This window comes from Cheilinus undulatus, linkage group 2, assembly GCF_018320785.1.
Source record: "Cheilinus undulatus linkage group 2, ASM1832078v1, whole genome shotgun sequence".
NCBI lineage: Eukaryota > Metazoa > Chordata > Actinopteri > Labriformes > Labridae > Cheilinus > Cheilinus undulatus.
This window is the reverse complement of record NC_054866.1, coordinates 22,474,341-22,492,308: the sequence shown is the minus strand read 5'-3', so window position 1 is coordinate 22,492,308 and position 17,968 is coordinate 22,474,341. Positions and strand designations below refer to the sequence as shown.

Sequence of the window (17,968 nt, the reverse complement as noted above, 5' to 3'; positions counted from 1 at the left end):
CGAGGTCTGCATAATTTAGGCTCACAAAGTTGACACTTATGTTAGGTTTCTGAAATATGGATTAAGATATTATCCTAAAGGCTCATTATAGATTTAATCTAAGATGAGAATGGATTAATCTCACACACACACACACACACACACACACACACACACACACATATATATATATATATATTTATATATATATAATATGTGTACTGTATATATAGTTTTAATTTGATATCTTTGACAAATGTATTGCCATTTTTCAAAGATTTATTATGTGTTTATATTAGTAATATTTATTACAATTTAAAACATAAATTCCAACTTAATATTTTCATTTATGAGAAATAGTAAATTTATCTTAAATGAATAATGTCTGGTATTTACTAAAGATGAACTACAGATGTGTTTTATTTTTTAAATATATGTAACAGATTTAGTTTTTTTATTGTATTTTTTAGTCATGTTCACATTTATCCCTGAATGAATTTATTTCAATACTGTATTGTTAGTCAATTTAAAAGTCTGCAATATACATAATATATATTGTTTCCTTATGTCACTATAAATGCATTGATATTTTTGTTATGAACTATTACGAGGGTGTATATTTTTCTTATAATGTCTAAAAATGTATTATTAAAAGTTGTGTCTGTGTCTTGTTGATCTAATGATAAATTTGAGTTATAGTTTTATGATCTGTTGCTGTTCTTTCCTCCATCATTAACCACATGCTCTCAGCCTAAAGCTCCTCTGTAACAGAGTCAATGTTTAACTCACCTGCAGAAAGAGTCAGCCTCTCACCTGCTGCTCACTCTTTATTACCTGGAAGAACCTTTGTACCATTGCAGTGTCTCACTGTGAGCATGAAAACACTGTCTCACGACTCCATGAGATCCTCCACAGGTATGCTTTCTGCTCTCTCCTTCACATCATTTTAATATTCAAAGTGAACTCTACCAGTGCTGAATGTGAATACAGATCTCCATGACTGAACAGGTAAGTTCCTCTCACCTGTGTTCTGTATGGAAAGTCTCTCTTCTTGTTTACCAACAGTCAGCTTTCTGCTTTGGGTTTAACTGTTTTTGTCATCCAAACTGAGTCTGTACTAAAAAAAAAAAAAATACATGTTTATAGTTTAAAACAGGAAGGACGCAGTTAAGTGATGTGAATTTCAGCTCTTTTAGTGCTGTGGATCATTTCTCAGCACAGTGATAAGACACGACTCTTCGTTTGGTATCATTTTGGCTTTTCCTAAATCAGACAAATTCTTTCTTTGACCCATGATTGATCTATTGCATTTTTTTCTGATTTTTAAAATCAATCTCAAACAGTTATTCTCCAAAATGTCTTTGAGCCAGATGAAATCTGTGTCATAAGCCTCAAGGGATTCCAGTGAGTGTTGCCCCCTCAGACAGGACATTCTTGGGGAAGTGAGGCTATATAGCGCTACAGACAGGTATAGCTGCTGTATGTATAGGTAAAAAATGGACCAAAACACAATACTAGCTCAATTTCGTGCTACAAAAATTTTTGGAGCTTTATATTTTTCTCCCAGAAGGCCTCCGTGTTTGGCACTATTTTTCAATGCACACTTTAGCTACCAGTCACATATTCTTCTGCCTCAGCATATATGAGCAACTGTTTGCGTCTGATGGCTATGTTAGAGAAAAAAAATATAAACTAAGCTCAGACTAGTCATTTCAGCTCAGTTCTCCACTTCAACAGCTGACACATTGTTTTCATTAAGTGAACATATTGTGCCGACTGCAGCTGGTCTATCAGCCATTAGAGGAATAAAGCAACAGTCATGAACTTACCTGGATGAAAAATTTCAATTCAGCTCTTCTTGTTGGGGTCAGTTTCTCCAATCTATCTTCAGAAAGCTGGAGGAGGTCCAAAAAGCACTGGCATTAGGGAACTCTGGATGGGGAGTGATGCAGGCTGCAGGCATCTGTGAGCTGCTAATCTCAATCAGAAATGTCCTGAAGAAAAGTTTTTAAGTCTCATTCATGAGAAAATTAGCTCTTGTAGGCTTACAGTTTCCACACCTCAACCACCAGGTAAGCTAACCAGTTTCCAGTAAAGTTTCTCTGCTTCATCGTTATCCTCCATTAAACAGCATGTCATCATCACTCGCGACAATATCGTGCATTATAGTTTTGTTTTGGCTTAGTTTCTTCTTGTTTCCTCTGATGAAGCCACAGGCCCAAACAGCTGTTCAGATACGCTTTTTGGTGAGAAATAAAATGCTTAAAAAATGCTCAATATGGTGTACAATAGAGCCAACATTGTTTTGACCCATGTTTACCTAAAACTTGCTTACAGCTGCTGTGCCTGTCCTTGTATAGCCTAGCTTCTGTCCTGTTTGAAGTGGTAACACTCGCTGAAATCACTGGAGGCTAACGGCACTATCATCGCCAAGCATTTCCTACAACCCAACCTCAAAAATACTGTAATACCCCTTTAACCTCTGGGCCGTGTTTGTGCTGTTGGAGCCTTTAGGGGCTTTTATGTAAATATCAGACAAATAATCCGTCTTGCTATGCAGTAAATTATACTAACAGGCTCCAACAATCTGAGCTCCAGTTTAAAAGCAGTCACATTATAGCTTTCCCTTATTGACATATTAACAACAAATAGCTGCTATCTGTCCATGAGAACCATATCTGAATTGGTAGCTCAGTCACTGTTTGTCATACGTTGATTTATTTGAGGCACCATGTGAATATATTCAGGATGTTAATGGCCTTTCCTGCAGAGAAGACAGTGGGCTGTAGTAATGACAAGTCTGACAGTTTACTTTTAATTAACCCAGCTGGTTTTTACTACCTCAGACCTTCTGCAGAGATTTGGTGTAAACGAGTGATTCCAATATTTTAAAAGCCTTTTAATGGTCCAGCAAATACACCTCTAGTTTTTACTTTGACGCAATAGTGCATCAAAGAGGAGTGTCTATATTTAATAGGCTTTAGTCTAACATCATAGTTTCTTTCTGTGCCATTGTTGGCATTATAGTTAAGACTACATAAAAAAACATGTATCGGTGTACACTTTATTCATGTATATTTGATATTATATTAATCTTCATATACAGCCTTTTTAGTTGTCTATGAGTTTTTGATGTTTGAAGAAAGATCTAATGTTTTGTGCTGCCAAGGAGCAGAATAAAATTCTCTTTCCTCAGAGCTCGTTGTTGTCAATAATGTTAATGAATCTTAGATTAAAGAGAATAAAATCAGCAAGTGTTTCATAACTGTCTCTGTGTTTGACAGGTTTTCAGCATGCCATGGAAATCACACAGTGAGTGTACACCTATTGTTTCTTTGTGTTTGTAATGTATCTGTGTGTTATTTCAGAATTGTTCATTTGAATTTGTAGTTTCTACTGATGAAGTGAGCTTTAACTTAACCCTGGTTTAATTAATGAGATGACAACATGTGCATTTATTTTTGTATAAGGTCTTTTTATATATAGATATATAAAATATTAAACTGAATAAATAAGAAATAACAGTATAGAAGCACTAAAACTGCTTTGATATGTCCTGTATTTCTGACATTTACAGCATTTTTTTCAACACACCCATCATGTTTGATTCAGTTTCAGTTGTTTATCAAAACCATCGTTTACTCATCGTTTACAGTTCACTTCTTTTATTTAATCTCACAGATAGTTTTGGTTTCTAGATTCTTCTGTTATTTTTGCTGAGACATTAGAGTTATTAAACCAGTGTATGCTGTGGTGATCAGCAATGACTTAACTTTGATAAGAGTGGAGCAGATAAAAGTCATCAGCTCAGATGTGACCTCTTATCTTTTCAGATAAATTTCTGTACAACACGTGTTTATCTCATAAACCTTTTAGGTTCATTTGACTTAACCTCTGTTGATGAACAGTTTCCTTTTCTGCCTCAAATTTAATAATTTGAATAGATTTAATAAGGAAATCCATTGGGGGTAAAGACAATACCTTATCGGCTGTATGCTTCAGTACATAAGAGGGAATTAAAGACAGAGACAATCTCGAATTCACACAGAAGCAGTCCAACAATACTTCAAAACAATTTTAAGATTAAAGCATCATAACTTAAAATGAACTGAAATAGATCTTTATCAAAACCATCCCAACTTGTAACCTCAAATATAAACCTATAAACCTCTTTTTTTTCTTTTTGCTTAATTTCTCCATTTAAATAAAAGGTTCACAGGAAGCAGGTGGCCTAGTGGTTTAAGGCGCCCCATGTACGCAGTCAGTCTGGGTTTTCAATATAGCCTGTGGCACTTTCCAGCATGTCTCCCCAGCTCTATCGTCCCTGTTTCCGATTCTATCCACTGTCCTCTGCTATTAATAAAGGCACAAAATCCCAAAAATAATTAAAAAACTAGAAAAGCACTCAGAGTGCGCAGACCTCCGCCATCAGCCCTACCTTCCAATAGTGAAGAATCCTTTAAAAACATTCCTGGATTCAGACGATGATCCGGATGACTCCCAAAATCTAATTTGCCTAATACTCCCTCCCTGGTGGGGTGGAGACACGGTGAGGCAAAGCATTGGCTTCGCTACGTCTGGACTGTCATGGCAGAAGCACCCATGGTCTCACCGGATGACTGAAAGTCATGGCAGAGGGTGAATATTCCACTATTCCTCCCAGCAATGTGAGTATTCTCGCTATAATTCGCTGTCTTTCTCTCTGCTCCAACTCATCTCCTCCACCAGGCGTGTGTCTCTCTAAACTCCAAACTTTGAATAAGTTCCCCATGTCCGCAGACCTCCACCATTAGCCCTATCTCCCAATAGTACAGAATCTTTTTTAAAAAAATTCCTGGATCCATACGGTGATTCAGATCAGTCCCATAATCTAATCAGTTCTTCCTTATGCCATTTCTGACATTTCCTGAAAATTTCATGAAAATCCATCCATGACTTTTTGAGTTATGTTGCTAACAAACAAACAGACAAACAAACCCACCCAATCACATAACCTCCTTGGCGGAGGTACAAAAAAAAAAAAAAGGTTCACAACATGATTGCAACAATAAAAGATTCATAAAGTAAATAAAATATTAAGGTACTTGTCAGAAACAGAATAAATCTGTACAATGTAAAAGTAAGTATTAGAGGCAAGTTCAGTAGTTTAGATTTTTCACTCAAAAAACATGACTTTTTTGTTATCTGTATGTAAAACATGTTTTAAATCATTATATTTTGCTTAATTAGATAAAGGCAAGTTATGACTGGGATAGAACCTTGTCATTGGAGGGTACTGAGCAGTACCATACAGTTTTATCGGCATAGAAATCAAACGTACCTTAAAATGTTTAAATCAATGTCATCACTATAAAGATTTTACATGAGTGGCCCCAAGACTTACCCTGGGGTCTCACCCTTTGATGCAGTGAGAGAGTGAAGAGAAACCTTCTACCTGCACACATCAAGTTCTATCTAGATCAAATTTCATGTTCGTTATGGCTATTTTGTCTTTTGTTAAGATTACGATCAATCTTGTAATGTCATGCTAAAACCCTCTGATGGGGGGGGGGGGGGTTGGGTACTTGAAAGGATTGTGGACAGGCCAGGGGCACATATTTTTGTTAGAAAAGCCCGAAAAGGTGATTTTTGCATAACATGTCCCCTTTAAGAAAGTAAGTAACTTTTCACAGACAGCAGTCAGAAAGTGCTTTGCACAGACAAAAAATACAGAGAATAAAAGTTATGACTGTGAGGAGTGCGACGGTAGTTGAGTGGTTAAGGCACGCACCATGTATGTAAGCAGCCTGGGTTCGAATCCGGCCTGAGGCCCTTTGCCGCATGTCTCTCCCATACTCTCGTCCCTGTTTCTGAGTCTATCCACTGTCCTCCTCTATCTAAAAAAGGCCCAAAAACAAATCTTTAAAAAAAATTGATGATTATGAAATCACCACATGACCACAATATTCATAACAACAACAGTACAGTGTGAAGATATGAGTAATATCATTAGAAACATACAATATAAACAGTTCACATTGCATTAAAGAAAGATCAACTAACCAAAGGCCTGTCTAAACAGGTGATTCTTTAACTGACTTTTAAAGTCATTTACAGAGTTTACAGAGCGCAGAGACAGGGGCAGCTCATTCTACATTTTTGGGGCAATGGCTTGAAAAGCTCTATCACCCTGAGTCGTTAGGTGAGTGCGTGGGACAGAGAGAGATATTCTAGTGTGTTTGATCTAAGGGGGTGGGATGTCTGATAGGGGTGGATGACTTCTGACAAATAATTTGGAGCTTGACCATGCAGGGATCTGTAAGTGAGTGTGAGGATCTTGAACTTGATTCTGAAAGTAACAGGGAGCCAGTGAAGGGATTTGAGTACAGGGGTGATGTAACACAACAAAAAAGGTTTAAAGTTGAAAGATTTTATAAATGTTTTCTGGAGGTTTAAACTGCTGAGGTCTATTTGCGTCCATGGATTAAAGATCTTGGTTATTATAAATAAAATCTGACTTATTTTGAAGGATTTCATTATTTCTTTTTATTTGCGGAGGGGTCATATGCCCTCTGAATAGAAATGTCGCCATTTTATTCTCTGTATACCAAACTTGTGTATTATTAAGTTTCATCGGCAAATAGGTATTTTGGTATTTAACAATTTAGTTTATTTCTCAAATAGTTGTTCTTTAAAAGTGAGTGGTGTAATATCCAACAAAACCCAATTTCACAATAAAAGAAGAAATCGAATTTCCAGTGTATCAAATCCTTTCCATGTTGTCACAATGACTCTGTGTTTCTCCTTTCTTCAGTTTCACTTTCAATCCAAAGGAGGGGATTGATAATCCAGCTCTGGTGATCTCTGATGACCCTGGTGAGGTTTCAGATCTTTTCAGAACTCTATTTTACTTTTTATTGAGTTTAAACAATATGCAAGTAGAAATAATGGAAGAAACAATAGGGAAAACAATACTCTGATAAATTTTGTGGCAAATGATAAACGGGCAAGAGAATTACTCACAAGTTAACAGAAAAGAAAAGGTGCTGTGTGAATTTCAGGCGCTTGTAAACACAAATAAGGAAGACACAATACAGAAAAGGAGGATGTGGTTTAAGTTTGTTCATGGGCTGGAAATATGGAAGTGGAATCTCTCTCACTTTTAAGTGGTATTGATCCATGTTGCTCAGTAGTGCCATTTTAGTGAGTAGATTATAGCACTCCATGGCTGATGGTGTATGAACACGTCAGCAGTCTGAACCCTTTCAGAATGAATAGAACAAAAACTGTATTAGCATTTTTAGAACAGATAAGTCTCCCAGCAAGAAGAGTTCAAGAAAGAAAGGGTTTCGGTGTTTTCTCAGAAATATTGATATTTTCATTTTCCACATGCAGAGCCTGATCGCAGCCTGGTGCCCAGACTGTGTCAGCTGAGACGAGTAGAGGAGCAAAGCTATGGTTTCTACCTGAGGACAGACCGCAGCGGTGGGAGCCTCGAGGTTAGAAATGTGCAGCCATGGAGTCCTGCAGAGCACGGAGGCCTCCGAGAAGGAGACAGAGTGCTGGAGGTCAATGAGGAATATGTGGGAAACATGGACTTTAACAAAGTAAGAGCTTAGAGTCAGGCAGATTCACGACTCATATTTTTGACCATAAGAGAGTGTTCTGTCTGCAATATTCAAAAACATCTGCAACATTTGGAAAAAAAATGGTTGGAATGGAGCTAAAGAAACCTCAATCCTCTTCAGTTCCACCCATTTGTGCAAATGCTGCCAGTGTTTTTGTGCAATTTTAGATAGAAACTTTATTAATCCTTTGCAGGAAATTGCTTTGTTACAGCAGCAAAACATTCAGACAGCCAATCATCACAGAAGTTTGAGTTTTTACAGAGCTTGTCGAGTCTGTCTGTGATTTCTGATAAATAAAAACAAAAATTTATCCAATATTTAATTTTGTGTAAAAATGGGATTGGGAGAAAGAGAAAAAGGCAAAGGTACAAGACTGTCAATAATTTTTGCAGACTGTGCATCCCACAATTCATTGCAATTCCCTCAATTCAGTAAAAATTACAAGAGTACCTTGCTGCAGACAATGGGTCGGGCCCAACCCCCACTTTGGGAACCAGAAATGTAATGAATACAAAATCAGTTCTTTTTACTCACTGAAAAATGTCCATGTGAACATATTCTACAAAGCTTGATTCTCTTCTGTTATAATCCTATTCTTCAATTTACAGTATCATTTAGCAGACGCTTTTATCCAAAGCAACCTACATCTGGGACAGGTGTTCCCAGCATTAAGGGCCTTGACCAAGGGCCCACACTGGACACTCATGCTCCTGCTGAGATATGAACCCCTAATCTCCCATACCACAGGCAGCAATGTAAACCACTGAGCTATACAGCCACCCTATACATTGTTTCTTAGTTTTCACCCACATTTATGTCCCGTTAATAATTGCCATTTACTTTTGTGTGTTACACATAAAGCGTTAATGTGGGTAAGAGGATGAAAGCAAGCAGGCCTTTGTTCAGGGATCCTTCAGCTTCTTCAAACATCTTTATCTTTTCTCTGCTTTATTTACAGTTCAGTCAGTGTAAACACACTGTTTCAAGGTTTCACCTGGCCCTGTCCTTTCCTGTTCTTATCTGAGCCTAAAAATCATTTGAGGGATCAAATAGAAGAAGCGGTTTTCTATTAATTCAGGATTTAATTGAATTACTAATGCTATCTACCTGACAGGTGGTGAGGAAGATCCAGGCATGTGGTATTCACCTGTTCCTCTTGGTGTTGGGGAATGATGAGTATGAACAGGTAAAGTGTTGGAAATGTTACCTGTCACTGCCTTTAAGTTCTCCTGTGATTGTATCATAGAATGAAATCATCACAATCCTACATTTTTGTTTTGTTTTGTTTTTGGGACAAAAAAATGTGTCAAAGTGAAAACAGATTTCCACAAAGTCTTGTAAATGAAGGCCCCAAATAATACATTTCCCTTGTCCCTAGATTGTCATAAACAGTTGGTACAGACCCATCTTTTCAGAGGAGCTTGAGGGCCAATCCTGCTTTGTACTGCCAAAGGCTAATAAAGCAGTCAGACATTAAATGTTTGGCACACAAGAACAATATTTTCCAAATATGGATAGGATGTTTCCCAAGTTGAGCCACTTTACTCTTAGGTCTTCTGATGCTGCAGTGTGATGTAAAGACAAATATTGGTCTATGCAGCTGACAACAGAGCAGCTTTAATGCTGTGTTCCTTAGGCCAATATTACTCTAGAGTAGAGGCTCTTTGCTTGTTAGCAAAACAGAGGTAAACATCTGCAAAAGTTTGGCACCGGAGCCACTGGTGGAGATACCAGGTGATTGAAGGGTATTGTTATAATGCCTCTTACTGTAACATTACAAGGAGAGAAGATGTGTTGATTTAATCTGTTGGATAATCTCAGTCAGATGACTTTATCTTCCATGAGTTGAATCGTGTTGTTGTCTCTCTCATGCAGCTTCTGTCCCTTGGCGTGGACTTGCAGACAATTGTTAAAGAATCAAAGGGAGACAGCTGGTCCAAACCCAGACTATGTCACATCAGCAGAGACCCTGAGCTTGGTCTGGGGATGTCTGTGGTCTCAGCTGAAGGTAACACACACCTGACATTGTTTGACCACACTGTGTTAACCTAACAGACTGATATGTACTCATTTACAGCCTCTCTGTCTCAACCCTCTGAGATTTAACTTGCTGTTATTTAGTGATTGGCCACAGACTATTAATGATTCATCTCAACATGCTCAGTTCTCTACAGAGGACTGTCTCTAAAAAAATGGCAGCATATAGAGATCCTTAAGGATAATATTGATTTGATTTAGAAGCAGAGATTGGCTCTGTTTTTTTCTCCATATCAGAGAAATATTTAGGGGAGATCAGGTATGGTTGTAACATGGGGAGAGTTGTAACACCACCAAATCCACCAATCAGGGATAAGATAGGAGTCATATGATCATTTCAGTATTTACCCACTTCCTCCCTGATCACACATGGTGATTGCCAAGCCTGGAAACAGGTGCATGCAGATTCTATAGAGAAAAAACTGCTTTTCATGTAAGAAAGTAAATTTTTTGACCAAGACTATTTTTTTGTTTAGTACTTATACTATTGCAGATAAAACCATGTGACTTATATTAGAACAAATTTTAGTTTCTCAGGCAAAATGTGATGCATCTTTCCCCTGCTAATTTCAAACCATTGTGCTAATACAGCTAGCTAAACAATGGCTGACAGGGGTGGGGTGGGTTGTAACACATCTTGAAAAAGTGTTACAACCATCCCCTTACATACAACTAAGAACACATTCTTGATTTAAATAATGCAAAAGAATGCCCAGGCAGTGGAAAAGAAAGACTGACAGAGGTGTGCCTGCAGATGTTTAAAAAAAAAAAGCATCAGACAAGGTCACAAAGAAGGGCAAGTCAGTCAGATCAGTCGCGAAGGCACATGGGATCTGCCATGTAACACTAAGCAGATACCGTAAATCACTGCACTACATTACTAAATCAGGATGAATGGGCATGTAGGATGTTGGCTGTTTAACACAGGGCTCTATCTCAATGTCCTGCCCATTGAGCACAGTGTGAACGAGGACAAAGCAACTTGTTTTCTCTCAGTGTCTTGCTGGGCTTCCAGTGTGTTTAGGCTGGGTGCGTGTGTGGAGAGAGAGACAGAGAGCGGCGGGATGAGGCTGGACCCTAGACTGTGAAGAGAATTGGACAAACCCCGTGTGACGTCAGCCGTCTGCTTACAATAGACGGACTCTAATGGCTCTTGAAGCCAATCTGTGGAGGCTTCCATATTGAAATTGCGGTCTCAACCGAACTTTGGATCAACCTAACGGCCCGCCCAATAAGCGCGACTTCCTTTCAGCTAGCTAGCTAGCATTCTGGTTGACAGAAACGTAGCCTCTGCCTGTTAAACTGTCAATCAAATCAGACAGCGTAAAGTGAGGTTTATCCTAAATATAATCCAAACGATCGTGGTACAAAAAAATTCACCCCCCCTACAGTGAGAGCACAATAAGACACTAGCTAATGAGACACGTTTTTTCAACCAGGCTGTAAACCAGTTTATTTGGGCTGGACAGTTTCACAAACGTGGGGTGCAGAGTTACAGGAGTGCAGGAGTTGATGATCTGTTATATTAGTGGAACTATCAAAATGTTCTGGGCTCATAATGGCATCTTCCTCAGCATGGCGCCCTAGGCGAATGCCTATATCAACTATGCCCAGAACCGGCCCTGGTGTGGCCTCTGTTTTTCCTTTTTTTGTCTGATTGTTACAACTTCCCCCAGCATGTGTTACAACCTACCCCGGTAGTGGGGTAGGTTGTAACAAAGGCTCACCATGTATTTAACATCACCTCATGAGGTCTGTGATATTCTTGCAGAGATTTGAATTGGTGCCATTTATAGTAGACAAATGTGGATACTTTGTATCAAAGTTGGAGAATTCTAACTCAAAAATTCAGCGAGTTAAAGATGCTGAAGCAAAAAGTGTTACGACCATACCCGGTCTCCCCTATATGGTAAAACCTACATAAAAACGCAAACATTGGTTTTTAAATTCAGTTTGTGTGCACATGCAACAAACACAATCTGATCCTCACAATATGTGTCACATATAAATCAAATGTGCTTTTAGATTTGTGACAATTTAGAGTTTTGTAACAAAACATATGGAGTGATACAGTAAACAGTGCATGGATGATTTAGATTTAGTTTGTCCAGCAGAGGGCGCTCTGGCTAAATAGCCTTTAATTATTTCAGCACAATCTGCAGATGTAGTACATGAGGCATTTGAAATGTATGAATTAGTTGGGTTTTTTTTGCTGCAAATAAAGCAGGCCTGTTATAGTTTCAGACTTAAATCTTTGCAAACAACACAAGTATTTTATTTAATCCATCTGAAATATTAACTTCCACTGTCTCTCAGGCTCATGCTAGCAGGTGTGTATTTGAACTTTGGTGAGATCTCAGCTAGGCCAGATGTAGGCACATTTAAAGGCCAGTTAAATCACAGACATGTTGATGGTGTCCCATTTCAAAGGCTCCTTTAAATTCCTCCTTCTCTCCGTAGAAGTACTGTAAAATCGTAATATGCCTTCAGTGCTAACCAGGCTAACAGGCTCTGTTCTGAACATTTGAACATAATTTACAGTGCATTCAAAAAGTATTCAGACCCCCTTTACTTTTTTCAATTTTGTAATGTTGCAGCCTGAAGTAAAAGACTGAAATATCACATTGACTTAAGTATTCAGACCCTTTGCAGAAACACTTAAATCTAGTTTAGGTTCCTCTTATTTCTCTGGATCATTGCTGAGATGTTTCTACACCTTGACTGGAGTCCACCTGTAGTAAATTAAATTGATTGGGCATGATTTGGACAGGCACACCCCTCCCTAAAGAAGGCCTCACAGCTGACAATGCATATCAGAACAAAAACCAAGCCATGAGGCCAAAGGAACTGTCTGCAGAGCTCTGCACCGAAGGTCTCCAAGAGTAGAGTAGTGGCCTCCATCTCAAATGGAAGAAGGCTGGCACAACCAAGACTCTTCCAGGAGTCATTTGACCAAACTGAGCAATCGAGGGTGAGGGACCTCAGTAAGAGAGGTGACTGAAAACCATATGGTCACTCTGAGCTCCAGAGATCCTGACAGGACAAAGTCCCAAAGGACAACCATCGCTGCAGCACTCCTCTGATCTGGGCGTTCTGACAGAGTGGTTAGACTGAAGCCTCTCCTCAGTTAGGAACAAATGAAAAAAAAGATACTTTTGTCAACTGTAGCATCAGGCTGCAACATAATAAAATATGAAGGGGGTCTGAATACTTTCTGAATGCACTGTATCTGTCAGCTATCTTTACATTCTTGAATAGAAAACCCTAAAATTTCCTATAATATTAAGCTTTTCTAAACTCTTTTATAATAACTTCCAAATAAACAAATTAGACCCCCATATGATAAGGTTTTCTTCCATTGAGTTTTTGTGTTTGGAAATCTTTTTAATACAGAAATTTAGTGTGACTGAGGATTCTGTCATTCTGTTACTTAAAAAAATAGAATTACAATGGAAATTAATCGTTTTATGCCTCCTCGTGCCCACTAAGGATCAAACTTTGAAAACCTCTACTTTAAAGAGCTTTGTATTGTTCAGCAGAAACACTGAATATTTCAGTATGGACTCTTTGAAGTGACAATTTGCCACAGTTAAAACCACAGCCCTCCCAAAAAATAAATTAGTCACACTGTAGATGTGGAATGCATGCGTCACAGACATTTATTTGATGAGCAGTTGATATTGTTTATTGGATAAATAAACAATATCAACTGCTCATTGGATATGTAATGAATGTTGAATAATTACCTCTGCCAAGGAGGTTATGTGATCGGCAGGGTTTGTTTGTTTGATAGTTTGTTTGTTTGTTATTGTGTTAGCAACATAACTCAACAACTTATGGAAGGACCGTCTGGATCCAGGAATTTTTTGAAGGATTCTGTACTATTGGGAGATAGGGCTAATGGTGGAGGTCTGCGCTCTCCAAGTGCTTTTCTAGGTGTTTATTTTTTGGATGTTATATGAATTTTTATTGAATATTTATTTTAAATGTCAGGGATGTTAAATGCATACTACTTGTATGTTTATTGGATGTGTCATGAATGATTAATGAATTTTGATGAATATTAAGAGGATATGTCATGAATGTTTTGTTGATGTGAATTGGATGTGTCATGAATTTTTCATAGATATAAATTTGACATTTATTGGCTGTGCCATGGATATTAATATGATGTTTACTGGATGTTAGATGGAGTTGTAGTGAATGTCAAATTGAAGTTATTAGGTGTTTACTAAATGTCCCTGTTGGTAACTCTTTGCTTATTGGGTGTGTCATTGTTTTTGAGTGGATATTGAATAAAGGATTGTTGGATGTGTTATCAATGACAAATTGAAGTTTATTCAGTGTTGATTGTATGTTTATTGGATGATTGTTGAATGTTGAATTTGGTTGGTGATTGAATATTAATTGGATTTTTGATGGATATTAATTGGATGTGAATTGGATGCTTGTTGGATGTTTGATGGTATTAAATAGATGATATTTGGATATTTACTCGATTTGTCATGGATCCATCCCAGGTCAGAGAGGTCAGTTCTCTGTCAGCACCGTGTCTGATGGTCCGGCAGAGAGGGCAGGGGTGAGAACCGGAGACAGACTGATCTGGATCAATGGAGTCATGACGTCAACTCTCACACACTCATCTCTGAGCAGAACTGTAAGCACACATATGCATTATTACGAGTGTGTCTTTGTGTGAAACTGACCCTGTGAATGACCCTTGTTTTGTGATTGGTTGTCAGGTGAAGAAGGGCGGGGCCTCAGTTACAGTTGTGGTCATTGATGGTGACAGTGAGAGCTGTTATATAAGGAGAAAGGTACCCATCCTGCCTGTGCTGTCAGAGTGCTGCAGCCTCCCTTTCACTGCCAAAACCATGAGTCTGCAGAAAGGATGGGACGGCTATGGCTTCCTGTTGAGACAGGAGAGACTGGCAGGAAGCCGACGGATTGGTAAGAAACTTACACTTTACAGAGCCAGTTTTTTAAAGGGTGTAGGGGTAGGTAATACATAACATTTATGGTGACTCTGATAATAGAAACCAGTAGTAAAAAAAAAAATTGTAAGTCTTCTCCACTTCCTGTGTGGCCTGCTATGATACAGTCCATGTGCTGAGAGAGGTGGATGCTGGGAGTCCTGCAGAGGGGGCAGGGATGGAGGATGGAGACCTGCTGCTGGCTGTAAATGGGGAGCATGTGGAGTCTGCAGAGCATGAGGACATCGTAAAAAAGATCAGACAGAAGGGTGATAGTGTCGTCCTCACAACAGTCTCTATAACTGGGAGAGAGTTTTACAGACAGGTGAGAACAGGCGACTTTTCTCTACTTTCACACATCCTATCAGGACTTCAGCTGCTCTCTAATATGTCTCCCTACAGCTCGGTGTTTCTCCTCTCTTCTTCCACCATGAATTTATCAACTGGGATGACAAACAGCAGAGGATCTTACCCTGCCCCAAGCGCCATGGGACCACTGTGAGAGAGAACAATCAGAAGACGGGTTCAGGTGTGCACTTCAAGAGCGTCGTTGATCCTGCTTTAATCACTCAGGTATGATAGATCTCAGCATTATTTATTCAGTAAATAAAATATAATGACTAAGACATATTTCTGCCTTAGCTGTATGCAATCTAATCACTTTTATCTTAAAATATTTTTTAAACAGCAGTGGAGTTAGTGTACAGTAAAGCGCTAGTCCCATCACTGGTGAAAGGAGATGATGTGGTTTTAATTACCTTCATTCAGCTGTGTGATGTTTTACCTGATTTTGTATTGTTGTTTTTTCAGCAGCCAGTGAGAACAGGTGACGCCTTCTTATGATGAAGATACAAACATGAATGATCAGAAGCGTCAGCACACAATTTCATCAAATACATAATTTTGCAATCAACAAAATACTGTAGTGTTAAATAATGCCAGTGTTTTTTGTTGAAATTAAGCCATCTACCAGACTTCTTTTAACCCTGCACACCCCTAGAAAGACATAATATATGAATATAAAGCTTACAATAACAGATTATTGTGATAGATGTTTGTTGTATGTTTTTGAAAAAATTCTTATATATTTTAAAATTTAAGCTGTGAAATATCCAATAAACATTTAGCACTCCACATAGCTGCCTTGTAAATCCAGATTGTATATTTAAATATTTGTTTCTTGTTTTGTTAGACTGATATAATACACCACAGTGCAAACGATGGATGTTTGTTTTTTATATAATGTTTTTGTGTTGATTTTCCCCATATTCATCTTGTCATGAAAAAAATATATTTTGTTTTTATGTGTTTGTGAATGGGAGGAAGCTCAAACTGAAGTAAAATAAAGTCTAACTGCATGTAATGTGAATTAAGATAAATATGCTTTATTGTTTAGTTTGCTGATTTTTATACAAAAGAACAATTGTTTTTATTCATGATCATTTTATTAAGTAATTGTTGATTCATTCTTTTTTTTAATTAAAATAAGTTTAAGCCACATTCACCTGTCCAAAGAAACATCAGATTTTAAGATGTGTAAACCAAAAATAAGGCTTAAATTGCTACAAATGTATTTTTAAAATGTCAATGTATCAAGTAAAATTTAATTTAGGAGCTTGTAACAAGATTTACCAGCTTTAATGATACTTTTCAATTCATGCAATGTTTACTAAGGATTCATTAATGTTGAATTAATAGTTAATAGTCATAGATGGCATGGTTTTTATAATAAAGAGTTCCAGAATAGTTTAAATCATCATTTTCTAATAATGGCTGTTATGGTTTTGTTTTATGTGCTAGCAAAAATAGGACATGATCTTGTATGATGTAGATGGTTTTCCTACATAAATAAATTAATACATTTTTAAAAAACCCTGCTCTCTTAAACATTAACCCTCAGGCCTAACTGGTGACATTTTTGTCGGTTTCAATTTTCACTTTTGGATATTTTTTCCAGTTTAGTGTTACCTATGGCATGGAATTTGGTGGAGGTGTGCATTTTTCTCTAAATTTTGAAAACTGAACCTCATCCTTTAAAATATGCCTATACTACTGTTATCAAAAAAGTGACAGCACGTCAAGGAATGAAATGTCCCCATTAACATCCACTGTAACACCAAATTTTGACCCTGTTGCTATAAGGATATAAAATTGTGTTTTCAGGGGTTTTTGGCTCCCATTATAGAGGCAAGCTTCCACATTTTAATTTAAAATCACCAGATGGGGCTATTTTTTCCATAGGGCAAGTACATGGTATTTTCTTACTCCAAATCTATTGCAATGATTAAATCATTGATTTTTATAAACAGTGATGCGGCTGATAACCAGATCTGGGTCTTTCAAAGTAGAAAAAAAGGATTTATATTAATTTTATGACAGTTTTTGGATGTGGACATTTTGGTCACTGAACGTAAGAAGAATTTTTTTTCTAATCAGACTCTGTGAAAAAGAAAGAAATATGCATTAAAACCAATTTTTCTTTTTATCAATGTCATGTCCAACACTGTGTCCACTGACAAGAAAATCTCATCTAGCATAAAGTATGTGAGAATTAAGACAAGTTTTGTGTTTTTTTCTCAAAGTAAAACTTACTGCATTTGGCATGTAAACTGGCATTTAAAGGGTTAAATAAATTCAAATGATTTTTTTTTTCATAAGCAGGACTTAAGCTAATGAAAAGATCCACGTCTTCTAAAAAATTACATATATTTTATTGCACTTTTTCTGTGGGAATTTTTGTAACTTAACAGTTCATTAGGAGCTTTTTGGTGCTAAGGCCTGAGTGTTAAATAACGATTAATCACCAGTTATCACTGTCAGAAGTACTATCTTTTCACTCTAATACATCAGCAGAATAAGTGTTTTATTTCAAATATACATTCAACCATTTAAATTTTGGTGAGTACTTTTTGTTCAAAATTTTAACACTTTGCAGTTTTAAGACTAGTCACCGTTACAGTTAGTATCAAAACTCTACTTGCTGCTACTACACAAACAACTGAAGGCAACTCAGGTGTGTCTAACACACTAAGATCTTCTCACGCAGCAGAAAGCAAAACTTCTCTTAGTCTGCTTTTAAGGGTCATCGTCATGGTGACAGAATTATGGACACCAAGGTTCGTCTTTCTTTAAACTTCACATTTAATGTTTTTTGATCCAAGTGGAAGCGTTTGGGTTGACTTCTGACCTTCAGAATAATGTCTGTAAATACGTGGAAACCTGGTCCTAAACTTTGACTTACACTGCTTTAAGTCAGAGTTCAATAGATACATCTATGTACTGTATATGTATGTATATATAAGTTTTATTCAAATTACAGTTCATCTGATTAAAACATCAAATATACAAACATTGTTTAGGACAGCAAATCAT

The 17,968-nt window shown here is 37.4% G+C and overlaps 1 protein-coding gene across 3 annotated transcripts; it reads left to right on the top strand.

The window, feature by feature from the left end:
• The first annotated feature begins 848 nt into the window (after positions 1 to 848).
• On the top strand, positions 849 to 16,336 carry LOC121525496 (Na(+)/H(+) exchange regulatory cofactor NHE-RF4-like). 3 transcript variants are annotated; one of them, XM_041811540.1, is made up of 11 exons: positions 849 to 894; positions 3,264 to 3,291; positions 6,773 to 6,834; positions 7,354 to 7,565; positions 8,701 to 8,772; positions 9,462 to 9,594; positions 14,144 to 14,280; positions 14,366 to 14,573; positions 14,725 to 14,921; positions 14,999 to 15,169; positions 15,410 to 16,336. In XM_041811540.1, exons 1-11 carry the CDS (start codon positions 855 to 857, stop codon positions 15,437 to 15,439), a joined length of 1,290 nt encoding a protein of 429 aa, XP_041667474.1. In that variant the 5' UTR covers positions 849 to 854; the 3' UTR covers positions 15,440 to 16,336. The 3 variants fall into 3 exon arrangements, with proteins under 3 accessions (XP_041667474.1, XP_041667466.1, XP_041667480.1); XM_041811532.1 differs by having other exon boundaries at positions 15,407 to 16,336; XM_041811546.1 differs by having other exon boundaries at positions 883 to 987; positions 15,407 to 16,336.
• The last annotated feature ends 1,632 nt before the right edge of the window (positions 16,337 to 17,968 follow it).